At 33.6% G+C, this 19,439-nt stretch overlaps 1 protein-coding gene across 2 annotated transcripts; it reads left to right on the plus strand.

Annotated features, from left to right (window-relative positions):
• Window positions 1-17,766: 17,766 nt before the first annotated feature.
• On the plus strand, window positions 17,767-18,523 carry LOC149252160 (uncharacterized). 2 transcript variants are annotated; one of them, XM_089456616.1, is made up of 2 exons: window positions 17,767-18,049; window positions 18,143-18,523. In XM_089456616.1, exons 1-2 carry the CDS (start codon window positions 18,036-18,038, stop codon window positions 18,399-18,401), a joined length of 273 nt encoding a protein of 90 aa, XP_089312742.1. In that variant the 5' UTR covers window positions 17,767-18,035; the 3' UTR covers window positions 18,402-18,523. The 2 variants fall into 2 exon arrangements, with proteins under 2 accessions (XP_089312742.1, XP_089312741.1); XM_089456615.1 differs by having other exon boundaries at window positions 17,767-18,009.
• The last annotated feature ends 916 nt before the right edge of the window (window positions 18,524-19,439 follow it).

Here is a 19,439-nt window from a genome sequence, read left to right on the forward strand (position 1 = left end):
ATAATATCTTGATAATCGAAACTATTAGAAACATATAAATATTATTGAATAAATAAATACAAACCAAAATTCCATACATCCATTAGTTAAATAGAAAAAGTAAAGAATGAATAGAAACATATGGAAGGAAGAACAACTGATCTATATGAATAAAGGAGTTGGAGGAAAGTTACAACAACTAGATGTAGTTGCAACAACACCTCTCCCAACTCATAGCTCCAAAACTCTCCATCTCAAGATAGATCTCAGCATGACAATACAAGAATTCTCATCATTTTTTCAATGGCCAAGCCTCCAATATATAGGAAAGTGAAGGCTATGAAGATTTCCCAAATTCCTCATTAATTCAATTTGGGAAAAATCTTTTGGGTGAATAATGTTTCCTTATATAAAAATGGTCGTTTCCATTTTTTAGATGCTTTTGTGCTTAGGAAAAAGCTTGTCGATGCTTTATGGCTCTTTCCCACTTTTGTGTGCTTTTATTTTTTAGGAAAAAGCTAAAGATGAGGATAAAGAGATCAAATTCGACCATATGAGTTTCCGAAAGTGAACAAGAGTGTCAAATTCAAATTTTAGTTTGCTTATGTTTTAGGTTTTTTTAGTATATATTTAATTTTAGTATTTTTTTTTATTTTCTAAAAAAAAAAAATATTTAGTTTTTGGTATTTTTTTTATATAAGAAAAACTATATTTTGTTTCTATAAAAATGGATTTTAAACATTCCATTCATGCTAAATTTGTGATTTTATGATAGGAGTTTAAATTGTATATAAAAAAGTAACTCCATGCCATGTGTTGTGTCGTTGACATGGGTGTTATACATCTCTTTCTTGCTAAGTTATAGAATGTGCTTGGGTTTTCTTAATGTAATAAGACTAATTATGTTCTTCATGATATCTTGAAATGTTCATCTTGAATCAGGCTAAAAGAACAATAAAGTTAAAATAAGTTTGCCTTTGTTTTTTGTAGATATTTGTCCCCATTAATCTTGATCTTAATAGATTAATTGTCTTATGGTGGCCTTGAGTGGTCACTTCCATTAGTTGCATGCTTTATAGTTTTCTGTTAGTGACATTTTTTATGCTTGATAATATGTTATTTAATTTATCAAAATGTGTTATTGTCCATATTATTGTTAAATATGTTGGTTTTTTAGCATGTTTTAGCAAAACATTCCCAAAATGTTTATAGATTGTATTTTATAATGCAATGATTCATTGCTTGAAATTGTTTTGGATATATTTTTTTAATGATTCATTGATTGATGAAATTGTTATGGATATTTTTTTTAGTATATTAAATTGTATGTGATAAAGTCAAAAGTCACCTCTTTTTTAGATTTTCGTTGGTCAATTTCCATCAAAGCCATCAAGTTCATCATTTGGTCCCAGGTTAAGGAAATATAGGAGTCATGAAGTGGAATTGTCCAAGCACTTAAATCTTGAGACATGTTTTTTTTAGTCACATTATACTTCCTTTCTATGTAAATTCTCGATGAAAATGGTCTCATGGAACATGAGGGGCCTCAATAGTAAAGGAAAACAAAGACTCCTAAAAGAAAAATGGTACGCAAAGCACCCATCAATAATGTTGATATAAGAAGCAAAAATATTAAGTGAGGTTCTACCTCATATAATTAGAAAATGGGGGAGGAATTTCCAAGTAGTAGTGATTGATGCTTAGAGATACTTGGGTGGAATGGTTATTATTTGAAATGATCAAGACATCAAGGTTACCAATATGTTTATCTCTTTTCGCATTATGACAATACAATTTTAGTTAATTGACATCGAGGACTACTACCATGTATCCAATGTCTATGACTCCAATATCACAAATGGAAAACCTCTATTTCTCAATTCTATTTCTAGCACAAGTAATTTATACTCCCCATCTCCATGGATTATTGGGAGTGACTTCAATATTATCAAGTGTTTCGAGGAAAAGAAAGGATGAATCACAATGTTTAACAAGATATTTTGTAAGCTATACCATTAAAGCCATAAAGTAGTCTCCATTAAATTTGTCGAGCAATGAGTCTCTAACCCACACATGTGGATCAATGAGATGTAATACATGTGTGTGTGGTGACTAACTTAATACACCACTCTAATAACTCCACAAACTTATGTATTTCACTTTGTCACATAAATTGACAGTAGTGTGACATAAGTAACCAAGAGTAGACATGAAAGCCTTAGGCAACAAACATTCCCTACATCCTCAATTAGGTGCTTAAATGAAGTGAAAATGCAAGGAGAAAAGAGGAATTCATGATTTAACCATCACAAACATGTGATCAAGTGTGACTAGGAGTGTATATATCCATATATTTTCCAAAGAGGGAGTTAATACATGAGTTACCATTCATTGGCCCTTATTTTTCTTTTTCTTTTTTTTCATTTTCTTAAATATAGGGCTTAGGGAATAAGTTTTTCATAAGTTTGGCACAACTCGTAGATATAAGATTTACATGAATTTTCACTTCAACCTTAGAGTTTAAACTTAGATAAATCAATATAGTGTATCTTTAATGATTTTGGCTTTCACTTTTTGATTTTATTTCATCACAAATGACAAAAGGGGAAATATTTTGCCACAAATATATGAATGCTTAATCATAAAGGCGTCATGTGATGAAAACAAATTAATGATGTTATTCTCTATGAAAATGATGGGTATTCTTGAGAAAATCTTATGCTTGTGGATGTTTCCTCTCTGGTTGAGAGGGAGTAAGGGTAGACACCATATTATCCATGTGTCATTTACTATGGCCAGGACTAACAATTGTAAGCCTAGTAAAGACACCAATAGGGAGAATGGCGGATTGGATAAACATCTGGGACCAATATTCTTTAAGAATTTGAACTTTGACTAGGACTAATCGCTACAAGTCAAATACATTAATCCAAGATAAGAATAGTCATGAGGATTGACATTTCCTTGTGTCAAATATTATGATAGTGGATTAGGAAATAATCATGTGAGGACATACCTGGTGAACATCCTGGTGGGGTAAGTTCCTAGAGAGGCATTGGTGTCCAAATTTATGCATCCCAACATTGTGCTCTGATCTAATGGAGAGATAAACTTGTTAGTCAAGGCCTTACTAGTTTGAAAATGTTGGCTATGATGATGTAAATCATCATTGATGCTTATCAATCTAAATCCCTTCTTATATGAATATTTCAACTTCAGAGTAGTTTTTTGTCTCATTATGAGTACCTCCCTAGTTTAGAGGGAGGGTCATCATCTTCATTATCGCCATCATCACCACCATCAATGTCATCATTATTGTCATCATTTCATTATCTTCATAATCACCATTCATGTCTTCATCATCATCATCATCATTATGGATATTGTCATCAATTGTTCATAATTATAGGCATCATAAGAAATATCATCAACCTAAAAAATGTTACGAGTGTTTGAAAAGGGTTGTTAGGACACATGATATATGCAAGAAAAATAACAACTTTATTTTTTAGAGATGATCGATGATCATCATCATTATAATTTTCATCATCCCCATCATCATAACTAATATATTTTTTATCGTAACTATTGTCATCTTCATTGTGAACATCATAATCATCATTCATGCCATTATTGTTCTTAATGATGACCAAGATGAAAATAATGATAATAATGATCAAATGATGATGACTTGGAAGATGATGCCAAAGATAATTATTATGATTTTGACCATGACAACATTTAAAAATTGGGAAGAACAGCCAAGGTCATTAGAATCATCATCATCATCATTTTCATTGTAACTCTCATCGTCTTTATCATCATTGTCATTATCATAACAATCACAATTCATGTCATCATCATCATCTTCATTATCATCATCGTTATAATTATTGACATTATCATCAGTTGTTCATAATTTTCAATGTCATAAGAAATATCATCAATGCAAAAAATATGATGTGTGTTGGAAAAGGGATGCAGAAGTGAACAAAAAAAATGGGGGTAAAAATAGATGTAAATTTGGATGAAGAGTGAACACAACATGAGTAGATGCAGAACAACACAGAAAAATTGACACAAAAGTGGATGAAAAAATAGATGCAATAGTTGATGCAAACTTGAACACAAAATAGGATTCAAACATGGATGAAAAAGTGGAAGAAAACATGGGCACGATAGTAGGCATAAAACTTAGCATGAATTGTGGTGAAACAAATGTGGATATTACAATGAATGTACAAAAAAAAAAACTTGAATGCAAAAAGGAGGAAAAATTGGATGAAAAAAGGGATGTAAACATGGGCCAAACATGGGTGCAATAGTGAACATAAAATTAGTTGCAAAATTGGACGAATCAAAAGTGGATGTAAAATTAGATTCGAAATGGGATGCAAAAAACATAAACAATATTTGATGCAAACTTGGACACAAAAGAGGATACAAATGTGGATGCAATAGTGGAAGAAAATGTGGGTTGCAACGATAGGCATAAGATATGGCACAAATCATAGCACAAAAAAAGTGGATGAGAAAGTGGATGTAATAATAGATAATAATAAAAAAGATGCAAACTTAGATGCAAGACAAGATGCTATAAGGGATGTAAAAGTGGATGCAGACACAGGTGCAACATGAGAAACAAAATATGGATGCAATGGAAGTACATGCAAAAGAAGATACAAAATGAGATGCAAAACCCAACACAAAAGTGGATGAAAAAATAGATGCAATGTTTTATGCAAAAGAGGATGCGAAGATGGATGCAAATTTTGAAGAAAACGTGGGTACAATAGTAAGTACAAAACATGGCACAAATTATGTCACAACAAAAGTGGATGTAATGATAGATACAAAAAAATAAGCAAATGAAGATGAAAAATAGGATGCAAAAATGGATGTAAAAATGGGCGTAAACATGGGTGCAACAATGGATGTAAATATGATGCAAAAGTTGATGCAATAAAATTCTATGCAAAAGTAGATGCAATACAAGAGACAAAACTTGATTCAAATCTTGACACAAAAGTGGATGTAAAAAGGGATTAAAAATAGATGTAAAAGTCGATGAAAACCTAGATGTATATGAAGATGCAAATTTAGAAACAAAAAAGGGTGCAAAGGGAGGTGTCAAACTAGGTGCAAATTATGGCACAAGAAAAATGGATGCAATAGAGGACACAATAACAGATGAAAAAGGTGATGTAAATATGGATGAAAAACAAGATGTAAAAGTTAATGCAACAAAAGTAGATGCAAAATTAGATGCAAAAACTAGACACAAACCTCGATGCAAAACTTGGAACAAAGGGGATACAAAAATGGATGCAAAAAATGATTTAAAAAATGATGCAAAAGAGGATACAAGTGTAGGCGCAAAAAATGGATGCAATAGAGGATGCAAAAGATGGTGAAACAAAATTAGGTGCCAAACTTGATGCAAAACATGGTGCAAAGGATGGCACAAAACTTGGCTTAAAACGTGGCGTAAAACTTGGTGTAAAATCTAGCACAAAACCTATTACAATACCTGGTGCTAAACTTGATGTAAGACTTGGTGCAAAACTCGGTGAAAACTTTGCATCAAGTTTTGCACCATATTTTATAAATGGACACAAATAGCACCAAAAATGGTCTCTAGATGCAAAAAAGGAAGCAAAAAGGGATGCTAATCACAGGGTTTTGTTATAGTGAATGACCCAGTTTGGTTCGGGCTTTTCCCAAAACACGTCGTTTAGGGCGTCAAAATGGCTTCGAAAGTTCAGGACCCCAAAAATTGCCATAATAGTAAATTGTGCTACAAATAAGGAAACTAAAAAACTGAAAGAAACAATGGTGGGGTTCAATGTGGAATATGCGGGTGGCCACCAATATCAACCTGGATCATTCCTATCTCACTTTTGTATTGCGGACCTACCCTATTGAGAAATTTAGATAATTTTCCAGTAGAAATCCGATATGATTGATAAATTATGTATTGCCAACCCAACCCATTATGAAATTTAGATAATTTTCTAGTAAAAATTTGACATGATTGAAATAATTTATCGCTGAAAGTGACACATTCTTAAATGTGACCCATTACAAGATCATTTTAATTTCTCACCGAATGCAAAGAAAGTGATCCATTACAAAATCCATAGCCTCACAATTTTAATACAAAATTATAAATTAAATGTTTTTGATATAATTTAATAGTAATAACATTCTTTCCATTCACTTACATTATCAGCAAGAGTCTTTATAATGTATATATTAAAATCTAAAACTCCATCATTACTCCCCTAAAACCCAAACCAATATCTTCCCAAACTAATATCTTCTCTTTCAATTCCTCTAAAAAGAATGAGCAACCTCTACACTTACTCTTTGCATTGTTAACCCTGACTACCCAAAGTTACATAGTAAAGAAAGCAAGGTCGCATATTATAAAGCTAAGAAAGAAGGCTTGAGATCTAATTTCAAATAAAGTGAGTTACTTCCAAAGATGATGACAACGAGCTTCACAAGCTTTGAGATTTTATAATGCACGTTAAATACATTGTCAAAAAAATGTTAAGTGAATGTAAAAGAAATGTAATTCCTTTATATTAAAATTGATTCTCAAATGCGAGGCTCACATGAATTGGTTTCTCAAGTGCTAGTGTCACATAAATTGGTCGAGGTTTTCTATATAGGGTTTAATGTATTATTTTAAGAAATATTTTTATTATTATTGTGTAATAAAATAATTTGATTTAATTAAAAATAATAAATATAAATTTGGTTTACTTTTGTTAAATACTTAGTTGTTAATGTATTATTGAACTTTTTGTATTTGAATATATTTTTATTATTTTTAATACAATAATTGTATTTCATTTGAAATAATAAATATATTAAAGTGAATTGACATTATGTATATTTGTTTTTAAGAAAAAATTCATAATTTTAATTTGATTATTTATAATTATTAGATGAATGGTAGGTTGTAATCTTTATAAAATATTTTAAGAAACATAGCCTAGTTAATAGAAGAAGAGGACCTTTTTTAGGGTATTTTTTCTGGTTATTTTTAATCAAACGCAATAGATTTTAAAAAAAATTTAAGTTATTTAATTTACAAGACTCAATTGCAATAACGAGGGTTCTTAGAAGCACTAAATCAATTAAATCAATTAATGCAATGAAAAAAGTATTTTAAGTAACAAAAAATCACAATTTTGCTTGGAATTGTAATTGATTGAGCTTACAAGCTCATTCTACAAACCTATGTGAAGACCATTTATAAGTGTGTTAGTCTCTCTTAAAATAAAAATAAAATATTCTCTAAATAGAAAAACAATGTCAGTTATAACAAAAAAAACAATATATCCTATGCATATTTAATTAGTTGTCCATATGGCCTATTATAATTTCATGTAAAGTAATTAGAAGTAAGAAAAATATGAAATATGCTTAAATTTTATAGTATTCAAAAACATTTTAACACGTGATAGAAACTTTGTATATATGTCTATATATAGACAAGTTTTAAAAGAAGATATTTTAATATTGTATAGAATAAAATATTTTAATATGAGTTGAAAGTCACGTATACTTAAAATGGACGTTAACATGTCTCAGAGATGTTAACCATCATCATCATCATCATAAAAATGATTCAATACTCACGTTATGTAATATCTATAAAATTCAAAAGTACAATTTAAATAATAAGAAATTCACAATGTTTTTTGCACTCTAAAATAAGTTTTCACCTAAAAAAATTTGATTCCTCTGGGCTCATGTTAGATCTGTGCTTAAAATGGATCTATGATGTTATCAAATATTCACAATTTCAACATACAATTCTAGATTGAAAGTTTTGGATATGGTTGAATAATCTCTACCTTCACTTACATGATACACAAGAATATATATATATATCCATTGTTACTCCTCCAAAACTCAAGGAAGGCATTTTTTTATTTTAAATTATTAATGTTTGCTCAAAATATATTATATAATATATATATATATATATATATATATATATATATATATATATATACATATCATTTTTATCGTTATAAAATAATATTTAATTTTGTAATCAAGATATTGTTTATTGATAAAATATATTGTATTATATGAACATAATTTTTGTTTTTTTATAGTGTTCTAATTCACTATTTGAACAACAAAATAATTTCGGCAAACCAATTTTTTTAATCAATTAATTTATTCACGTAAAGTTCCTGCAACCAAGGTAAGACTATATGATTATATTTATCTATTGATCACTATTAATTTAGCATTAACCAATATAAGTTATAATTTTTATATGATATTACCCAAAACATAATGCCTTCAAACACTTGTTTATCTATGAGTTGATATATTGAAACAATATAAAACTATATTCTTGTACAAATGCATATCTTACAAATGGAGGTGTTGTTGATATAAGTATTAACTAAGGGAGATATACAAATTAAATAGCTTGTAAACATTGATAAACATCAAAGCACTTAAGACATGAGCTTTGTTAGAATACCATGGCTCTCTAATACCACATATGGGGAAAACAATAACTCATGTTCATATAACATTTGTTTAATTAATCAATTACAAAAAAACATAGAAAAAACTATTAACAATATTCTAGAATATTCTTTACAAGTTAAATTGCAAAAAAATCATTAATTAAATAAAAATTTTTGAAACTTGCTCCAAAATAGACACACTTATATATCAATAAGTATAAATTTGACATATTCAATTATTGTAAGTAAATATTTTTCATTAAAAATTACACAAATTTGACATATTCAATTATTGTAAGCAATTACATTTCATTAACAATTAGCAAAATTAAGAATAAATATTTGAATTAAAAAACATATTTAAAATATTAATTCATGTATAATCACGTGAACTCATAATGTTATCACCAAACTAAAACCTATTATTAATTAATAAATATACAACTAGCACAACATTATTAAATATAATTGATATAAACCTATAAAAGTTATATCAACACAATAACATCAAATAATATTAATTTAGTATTAATAACAATGAATATATGTATGAATTAATACATTTATAATAAATAAAATAGTTATGAATTATTATATTAACATATCTATAAACAGTGTATTATGATATTTATAATAATATTCAGATATTTATAATAATATATTACTGTATTGAACTTATTTTATATAACATTGTATTCACGGTACAAGCAACACATTAATGTATATAACTTAGATTACATTGTATTCAACAACCAACACATTAATGCATATAACTTAAAGAAGATAATGTAGATAATAGTATATACAACTCAATGGTTTTTATAAATAAAATATCTAATATAATTAAACCTCCCCTATATATATAACCATAAATATAACTATAAATGGATGATATTAATATAAAAATAATTTTTTTTTTTTTTTAAATTAATATAAAAAATAATTAAATTCTAAATCTCATTAACAAAACCTATATACTTATATTATTAATTTGATTTGCCAACGTTATAAAAATTATATACTTATATTATTAATATGATTACTCAACAAAAAAAAATTAAACTACTGACATTTTTTTTAATCAAATAATAATATCAATACTTAACTTACAATTAAAAAAAATTCTATCTTATAATACTAACTTACAAATTAACAAAACATCTATAATATAATATTAAATTATTTATGAAATCTGACACCCATTCTTGCAGTGGAATGGACCCGGCATAACGAACATGGAATACAAAGTGCTCACAAAATAAAGTTAACCGGATAACAATTTAATAACCACGCTGAATTTTCTCTAATAATTCCCATTGGTTCCCCAAAAGAATATAATATGGAAAAAAATTTGAATGCCAAATTCAGGTCATTTCTTCACAAATGATGTATCTGCTATCACTCTGGAGTGCGCCTCCACTTGTTGGAGCAATACCTTATATAGCTCAAGGCTTGATGCAAGAATGTACGAAACATAAATCTAGATGATACCAATATTATAAATCTAAAATTTTAAATTTATATATTACAAAATTTATATATTTATCAAAATGTGTTGATCTATTATTCTAAACTCTATGTTTTTTTTATATATTAAATTTTAATATTAACTTACAGTATAAAAATCTTAATATTAATTTAATATTATATACTTTGAAAAATTAATATTATAAACTCTGAATTTTTTGGACAAAATTAATAAACATTATTATTTTCTAAAAGAATTAATTATATTATAGATATGTATATTGTGTACCATAAAAGGAATTGTGTACCATAGAAGGGTATTACTTCTATAATAGGTATAGATGTAATAAAAAAGAAAATGACATATCTGATCTAGATTTAAACAAGAACGCAACAAATTATAGATATAACCATAAATATAAAGATGCACTAAAAGTAACACTTCATTTCATTAATATCCAATACTGAAATATGTTTACAAATAGAATGGGAATAAGTCTAGCTCAGGCAATGGTAGCTTATCTCTAAGAAGAGGTGTGTCAGATACATTCCTCTAAACTGTGTTACAATGAGACTCAAAAGGTTATTTATTATTGAGAAACAATGGAAAACCCTAAACATCGAAAAACGTAATCCTAGGAGTTGAAGCGCCAAACTATAGGTCATGTTTGGGTAAATTGTTACATCCACTTCTCGGGGTCGTAACTTTCGCATACGATCTTCGTTTGACGTGCATAATACCTCGTTAGAAATATCTATTTGATGACTCCATATCACAAATGACATGTGTTATTCCAAGGCCCATGTTCGTCTCGGTTTTCTTAGAAAACATCATTTAGGGTCTCAAAATGGCTCCGGAAGTTCAGAACCCAAAAAGGTGCCATAAATAGTAAATTTCGCTACAAATAAGGAAACTGAAAAACTGAAAGAAACAATGGTGGGGGTCCAAGTGGAATAAGCGGGTGGCCACCAATGTCCACTTGGATCATTCCTCCCCCCTTAAGAAGTAATGGTCCCCATTACGTTGAGTTCCTCCATGAAAATGAGGAAACGTCTACTGAACTTAGTCCCTAGTGAGCCACTTGCCCTAGTGAAGGAGTTGGCCTACTTTGACAACTCGATATAGTTGGATCCTTTGCTATCGAGTGTTTTTGATTTGTGTGTCCATGATCTAATAAGTTGTGGATTGTTCCATGCAATCTCGATTTAACTCTGTAGGTGTGAGTTGTTCTACAATGTATGATGTGTCTAGCAGTGGCGGGAAGTATGGTCGAAGGCGGTCCACATTGAACACTAGGTGTAGGCCAAAGAATGGGGAAATGTTGAGTTCAAATTCATTATCTTCCACAACCTTGGTAATGGCCTAAGGTCCATATCGGAGTGGTCTAAGTTTCCGATAGGCTCTAGTAAGGCGTTCCTTCTCCAAATGCAACCAGACTTTGTCACCCACTTGAAACTTTTGTGGCACCTGATGTTGATCATGTCATTGTTTGTACTTGGCATTTGATTTCTCCATAATGTTCTGGACTTGCTGGCATATATGTTGGATGTGCTCACTAAAGTTGTTTACTTTATCAGCTTCGAGTTGGACATGAGACGAATTTGCGTGAGTAGCTGCAAATGGTATGGCCACATCAATGGGACATAGTGGTTGAAATCCCAAGCCCACCCGAAAAGGGCTGTGGCCGATCGAGTTGTTGAGAGCCCGATTATGGTTGTGCTAGAAATAGGGGAGGCTCTCATACCATGTGTGTGGATGCTTTGAGTTTTACATGCGCAAAATGTGTATGATCATCCTATTGACGACGTCTGTCTAGCCATCGGTTTGGGGATGGAAAGATGTTGATTTAGTGAGCTTGTTTTCCAACATTGACCAAAGACTGGACCAAAATGTAGTAAGGAACCTATTGTCCTCTTTTGAGATGACAGACTGTGGGATCCCAAAGTGTAACCACACTCATTCAAAGAAGAGTTTAGTAGTGGCTTTTGTTGTGATATTCTTCTTGCATGATGCCATAATGGCCATATTCGAGAATCTGTCGAGGACCACAAAAACAGAGTCGCTTCCATGCTTAATAGAAGGAGGTCCCGACATGTAATCCACGGAGAGGGATTCCCAAAGTCGACCAGGGGTAGGCAATGGAGTATAGAGGCCTTTCTTCTTGTTGGTTGGTTTGGCAATGGCGCAAGCAATGAAGGATCTGATGTACTTCCTGACATCCTATCGAAGATTCGACCAATAGAAATACTTTTGCAGTACTGCCACTGTTTTCTCAACCCCAAAATGCACAACGACCCTACTATAGTGTGTTTCCCAAATCATCTCTTCACGCTTGCTTGAAGGAACACAAAGGTTTCCTAGGTGGCATAACAGTTCATCGTGGAAATGAAAATTTGGAACTTGCTGACCCTCCAAGAGCGTCAGGTATGTGTGGCCAAATTTTGGGTCACTTTTGTAGAGAAGTGGCCAATAAAAAGACTCGTGCCCACAAGAGTTAAACATGGTGGTTAACACCATGATCGGTGGTTACCTGAGGAAGTCTGCGACATTATTGGTGTTGCCCTTCTTATACTTGATGTTTAAATGGAATTGTTGCAAGTATGTGGACCACTTCTCATGGCGATCATTGTTCAATTTCCCTTGCATCTGTATGAACTGCAGGGGTCGATGGTCTGTGCGAATGACCATTTCCTTCCCCAAAATGTAATGATTCCATTGTCAGCAGACCTTGACAATTGAATTCATCTCTTTGTCATAAGTGGGATACTTCCAGATTGTCTTTGAAAGTGTCTCATTGTGATATGCCATTGGATGCCCCTGTTGAGTAAGGACTGCCTCAATAGCATAGTCAGAGGCTTCTTTCTCGATCTCAAATGGTTGTTGCAAGTCTGGTAATGTGAGTACTAGTGCAGAGGAGAGACGATGCTTCAACTCTGCGAATTTCCTCTGTTGAGAATTAGACCAAAAGAATTTTTCTTTTGCTCCTCCCTTGGTGACTTGACTCAATGACCAAGTGATATTAGAGAATCCCAACATGAACATGTGGTAGAAATTGGCAAGAGCTAGAAAGATGCAGAGCCCTGTTAGAGTGGTTGGGGCTAGCCAATCACAAATGAATTGGATCTTGGATAGATCCCCATGCACCCCATATTCATCAATAATGTATTCCATATATTGAACCTGGGTCATGCCAAAAGTGAATTTCTCCAAATTGGCAGATAGCTTGTGTTACCGCAGTATTTGGAGAACTTTTCAGATGTGGTGGACGTGCTCTTCCCAACTCTGGCTGAAGATCAAGATTTCATACAAGTATACCACTACAAATGAGTTTGTAAATGGCTGCAAGATGTCATCCATCGGCCTCATGAAGGTTGCAGTAGAATTCATCAACCTGAAATCCATAACCAACCATTCGAAAAGGCCCTCTTTGGCTTTGAAGGAAATATTGCACACCTTAGACGGTTTGGTGGGTACCTGGTGATATCCAGACATCAAGTTGATCTTGCTGAAATATTCCCCCCTGAGTTGGTCCAGAAGGTCATCAATCCATGGGATCAGGTATCTGGACAGTGATCTTGTTACGCACCCGAGAGTCAACACAGAGTCTCCAAGTCTCATCCTTCTTTTGTACCAACATGATTGGGCTCCCACAGGGTGATGAACTTGGCCGGATGTGACCTTTCTGTAGCAGCTCCTAAATTTGCCTCTTGATTTCGTCGTTTTCCAGAATGGAGCACTGATAGATTGGTCCATTCGACAATGACACACCTTGGTTTAGATCGATGGAGTGCTTGACCTAACAATGGAGAGGCACCCCTATGAGGGAGGTGAAGATGTTCTCATACTCCTCCACGAGCCCTGTCTTCTTCTTTCCCTGACGGCGTATCATTAGGAAAACAAATTTCCCGATTTTGGAAATGAGATTACTGCATTTTTTGTTGTATCCAAAGAGATGGAGATAGGCGGTGCTACCTTCGGTATTATGTACAACTTATTTCCCAAAGTAACAATAACAGTAGGAGGCCTTGAGTCATATGCAACATGTCACATCCACAAGTATGGTTGGCCTAATAATACATCACAAACATCAAGGGGATCAATGCCACATAATACCTCATTAATGAAGGGCTTGATGTTGTATGGAAGGCAACATTGCTATGTCACACAAAGATTCTATCCCTGGTGAAGCCACACGGTGGTCGACAGTTGTGGGTGTGTTGTGGTCGGTAAGCCCAGCAGCTTCATGACCTCTTCTCAAATGAGGTTTTTTTGGCTCTCGCTGTTGACAACGAACTGTAGTGGGGAACCCTTTAACCACATCTGGGAGAGGAAGATGCACTAGTCCTCCTCTAGATCTTCAGGTTCCTCCTTGTAGACCTTCACGGTGGAAATGGTGGCATTAGGCTCCACATAGATAATCTACTTCCCTTTGTCAGTCCCCTTCTCAAGATCTGACTCTGAGTCAGAACATGCATATGATTTCGAAGCCTTTAGCTCGGCCACTAGTGATTGTTTAGCTCGACACTCACTTGTGTTGTGAGTGGAGCTCTTATGGAACTCACACCACTTTCTCATGTCCTTCTTCGACTTTTCAGTGTTCTTGACTTGAGGCTTTGGCGAGTTTTCTTGGGCTGCCTCGCCTTGGCTTTATCCTTTGTTCTATGGTTTACGGGCACCTTTTCCTTGTTTCGGATTCGCAGATCCAAAGTCTTGATTTTTTTGTTTAAACTTCTGCTCCATTTTGATGGCGTACGGGTACGCCATGCCGAGCGAGGAGATTTCCAGGAACTTCATCTTGTCTTGGATGTACCTATGTAGGCAGTCGTGGTACTTGAGCACCAAATTTTTCTCATAATCCCTGATACCCAACTGTGTGCGAAGAGTATGAAAAACATTGGTAAACTCTGGCACATCTTGGTCCCTTCCCTTCCGTAGCATTGTCCACTTGATGTATTTATCCTCATATCTCCCGACAGGGTAGTACTACTCCTTGATGGGATCCCAAAACGAATTCCAAGTGGGTGTCGCTGAAAACAGTGAGGTTGCACTTACATCTTTTTGCTCGCATTAGTTTTCCCACCAGTCTTTGACGTGGACGGCGGCTTTTAGAAGAACAAAAGTAATCTTTTCTCGGCTAGAAAATCATGAACATAAAATATCCTTCTAGCAGATTTAACCATTTATCTACGACGTCTGCATCTATTTGGCCCTCATATATGGGAATGTCAATGTTTACTTGTACCTTAAAAGAAGTGGAGCCTCCAGAGTGGCTACTGGATGTGGATGCACTGTTGGTGGGAAAACATTGAAGGATCTTTGGCAAAGTTTTCTATCACCGCGTTCCTTTGCTTCTCGAGGGCTTCCTTGAGCAATATTTTGATAAGATATCCTACCTCCTCGTCTTTTTTCTCTTCCAACATGGGTGACCATCGTAGTTTATGAGACTGATCTTACAAAGGTTCAACCAGATCGATCCCTAATTCCTTATATCCCGACCTCATCAGGGACATGTAAAGAAAAACAGAGAAAGAGTAGATTGCTCTGATACCGCTAATCCATATTTAAACAGGAATACAACAAATTATAGATATAACCATAAATACAAATATGTAGTAGAAATAACACGTCATTTCATTAACATCCGATACTGAAATATGCTTACAAATAGAATGGAAGTAACACTAGCTCAGGCGATGGTAGATTATCTATCAGAAGAGATGTGGTGGCTACATGTCTTTGAATTATGTTACAATGAGGCTCAAAGGCCTTATCGAGAAATAATCAAAAACCCTAAGCATCCAAAAACCTAACCTTAAGAGATGAAGCGCCAAACTATGAGCCCCGTTTGGGTAAATTGGTACATCAACTTCCCGGGGTTGTAACTTTGGCATACGATCTCCATTTGACACACACAATACCTCGTTAGAAAGATTTATCCGAAAACTACAACTTTTCAAAATCAAATATTGGCCAATGACCTAGTTTGTTCCCAATTTTCTCAAAAAAAACATCGTTTAGGGCCCCAAAACGGCTTCGAATGTTCAGGACCCAAAAAGTTGTCAAAATAGTAAAATGTGCTACAAATAAGGAAACTGAAAAACTAAAAGAAACAATGGCGGGGTTCCAAGTGGAATAGGTGAGTGGCCACCAATATCCACCTAGATCATTCATATCTCTCTTTTGTATTGCAAACCTAACCTATTGAGAAATTTAGATAATTTTTTAGTAAAAATCTGACATGATTGATAAATTATTTAATGCTAACCTAACCCATTAAGAAATTTAAATAATTTTCGAGTAAAAATTCAACATGATTGAAATAATTTATCGCTGAAAATGACACATTCTTAAATGTGACCAATTACAAAATCATTTTAATTTCTCACAGAATCCAAAGAAAGTGATCCATTGTAAGATCTTAGTAATGGGAGTATTAAGATCTCAATGTTTTTATAGTGTTCTTCTCAAATTTATTATATAATTTTGGTGATAATATCATATTACTAAGTGCGTGTTTTTTAATTAACATGAAATTTAATTTAATTTTGAAAAAGTACACATAATTTATATTTAAAAGTATATACTAAAATATATTATTTTACTTTCGTGATACTCATTGTAATTGGGCACGAAAATATTTTCCAGAAATAAAGATTTCCTCAAAAATGAAAATGCATAGCGTTCGAATAATCAATAGCAGTTTACTATAGTAAATGCGAAGAAAGCATATGATAAAAGCCAATAAAATTGAAATCTAATAAATGCAAAAAAAGCATTAAATGATAAAAGTCAATAAAATTAAAATCCCGTCCAAACTGGAGGATTTGAAAAAAATCTTTAGCACAAGAAATACTGTGAAGGAAAAATACCATTGGGATGGATTTAATGAATAATACCAATCAATCAGGATGGATATAAAAAATTCCGGAACTAGCATGAACCACAAAGTTCAGCAAATGGAGAAAATGAATGTCGAGGTTCCAAACGTGACTTGAACCTTGTAGTCTGACGAGACCTTTTTGCATTTCAATGTCAAGCTCTATCTTCAAGTGATCATTCTAGATTTTTGGAGCTCTAGGGTTCAACGTTTGATATGTCCGAAATTGAAAATTGAAAAGTATTCCTTGTGAAAATCACACATCGATCAACGTTGTCTATTGAAACCATCCATCACCTAGAAACCATTCACTAGAGGAGCGAAGCCCCACCTTATTACTTATTAATTGAACTACATAGAGGAGCCAATGGCCACCTTATTGATTGAATAAAAACTATTTTTGATTTTTGAAACAGGTTTTTGGGATCATTACATCAAAATTCATTTATTGACGCGTTTCGAACCAACAAATGTGGTTTATCGTCAAAACAGAAACCTGTATCAAAAATTGATATATCGTCAAAACAGAAACTTGTGTCAAAAAATGATATAGATAACGGAAGCCTCAATTCAATAATTATTTTTGAGTTTGAAAATTAAAAATTATTCAAATTTTTTTCATTTCATCCATTAGTGTACACTATAAATTATTAAAAATAAATCTTTAATATTAAATTATATTAGTAACAATATTCCTTTAATATCGAATATTTACGCCGTAAGGCGTTTCCCTCTCAGAAGAACTCCCTTATATGCCACCGTGTCCTATTTTCGACCATTGATCTGATATGTTAGACGATTAAAAGAGATTATGCCGTTGGATCAGATCATTATAGTTGGAATTTTAATCGGTTAACATTGCATGTGCTGGTTGAACTCCCTGTTTATCTCATGCTGGAGAGATTACCCGCTCGAAACCCTTGACAGACAGTAGTGATGGCTACGCTGGAGTTTCGATTTCCTGATTCACACAGTTGCCCTACAGATGTAGCCTTTATCATGCCCTGAGGTGTTTAATTTAGATTTTAGCTCAATTTCCCATGTCTAATCTGAGTTAAATTTACTGTGATGTGTAGGGTTCCTCCCAGGTTGCCCGAATCCATCACGCAAACGACTTCCCTACTGAATCCGAAGACCCCACAGGAAAATTTCTGTTCTAATGTGGAGCGTAAACCCTGGTAAGTGACGACTGACAATTGCAAGAATGCGTAAACCCTGGTAAGTGACCACTGACAATTGGAAGAATTCGATTTGTTCTCCGGTTAGGGTTTTACAATAGTTTCCTTATTTCTGCTCTTGGTTGCTCTGCAGGGTGTTATTTCTGCTCTTGGTTGATCTGCAGGGTGTCAGGCCCTCTACCGCGAAGGCTAATTTTAGCCACAAGAACGGGGTTGCCTCAGGAATAACTTGGGAATCTGGTCTTTTATGTCCTTCACCATTTCAGGTGCTTGCTCACATTCTGCTCTTTATTAGGTTGCTTATCTGGATTATTAAACCTTCAATTCCTGGAGGGTGCCATAAGGTATATTGCCAAGAGCAGGACTCAGGAGCTGAACCCGAGGAATATTAAAAATGTCAAGATCTGGATGAGCGCAGCGCTGAGTCGTCAGAATGACTGCAATTCGGCTCTCAAATATGTTAATACTACCCAGGCAGTTGGAAGATCCATGCAAGAACTCATTATAGTTTTGAACTTCACTAGTAATGCTCTAAGCATGGTCGATGCTCTGGATACTTATGGGAAGAATATGGTCATATGGAGGCCTCCCAAAACGGAGAGATCATTGAATTTATCTAGCACTGCAGATTATTCCCATCATTTCAATAAAATTTTGGGTGTATCAGAGGTAAATGAAATGGTTCCCGACGTTACTGTTTCGAAGGATGAATCCTTCATGAGCATTCAACAAGCTGTGAACAGTGCACCGGATTATTCTGAACGGAGATTTGTGATACGTATCAAGGCTGGGGTTTATGAGGAGATCGTTAGGATTCCTCCCAATAAGACTAATATCATGTTTGTGGGCGATGGCATGGATAGGACTGTGATCAGGGGGTCTATGAGTGTGCCGTCCTTGCCTGGTGTTCCCACTACATATGACTCTGCAACTGTTGGTAATACTCGTCCTGGTTCCTCTTTCTTCTCCTTCATACCAAGTTAATTTTGTTTGCCTGAGTTTGGTTATGGTATTGTGTTTAATGATGGTGTGATTCCTGGCTGATTTTACATGCCTGAATTCCATGTGTTAGACCTATGAACCAAAGGAATCCTACTGAAGTAGTTAAAACCTCTTTGATTTGAAAAGAAAATACCCATTAAGCTAAGTAGGTTCCCGAATCCCTTGATAGTTCCAAGAACAAAATGGAGGTGTATTCTACAACCTGAGTTGTGTCCACTGCCCCATGCCCCTTGCTCCCACCAAGTGTGTATTGAATCAAATCCATGCATTTGCTACATTTATGATTTAATATGGATACTGGACTCAGTGTGCAGCTTCAGAAATCCCAAATACATATTTCCAGTTTAGCTTCAGAAATCCCAAATGCATATTTCCAGTTTATCCAAATAACATAGTGTTTTGGCTTTTGTTAATTTTACTCGAAATCC

This window comes from Pinus tabuliformis, chromosome 7 (assembly GCF_031772625.1).
Source record: "Pinus tabuliformis cultivar Carrire ecotype Pingquan chromosome 7, CPIR1, whole genome shotgun sequence".
NCBI classification, from domain to species: domain Eukaryota; kingdom Viridiplantae; phylum Streptophyta; class Pinopsida; order Pinales; family Pinaceae; genus Pinus; species Pinus tabuliformis.

Excerpts from the sequence above, each read along its gene's own strand:
- LOC149252160 (XM_089456615.1), top strand. The coding sequence starts at position 17,900 with ATGTGTAGGGTTCCTCCCAGGTTGCCCGAATCCATCACGCAAACGACT. Across the intron at positions 18,010-18,142 it reads AATGTGGAGCGTAAACCCTG|GGTGTTATTTCTGCTCTTGG; the intron begins GTAAGTGACGAC and ends GTTGCTCTGCAG.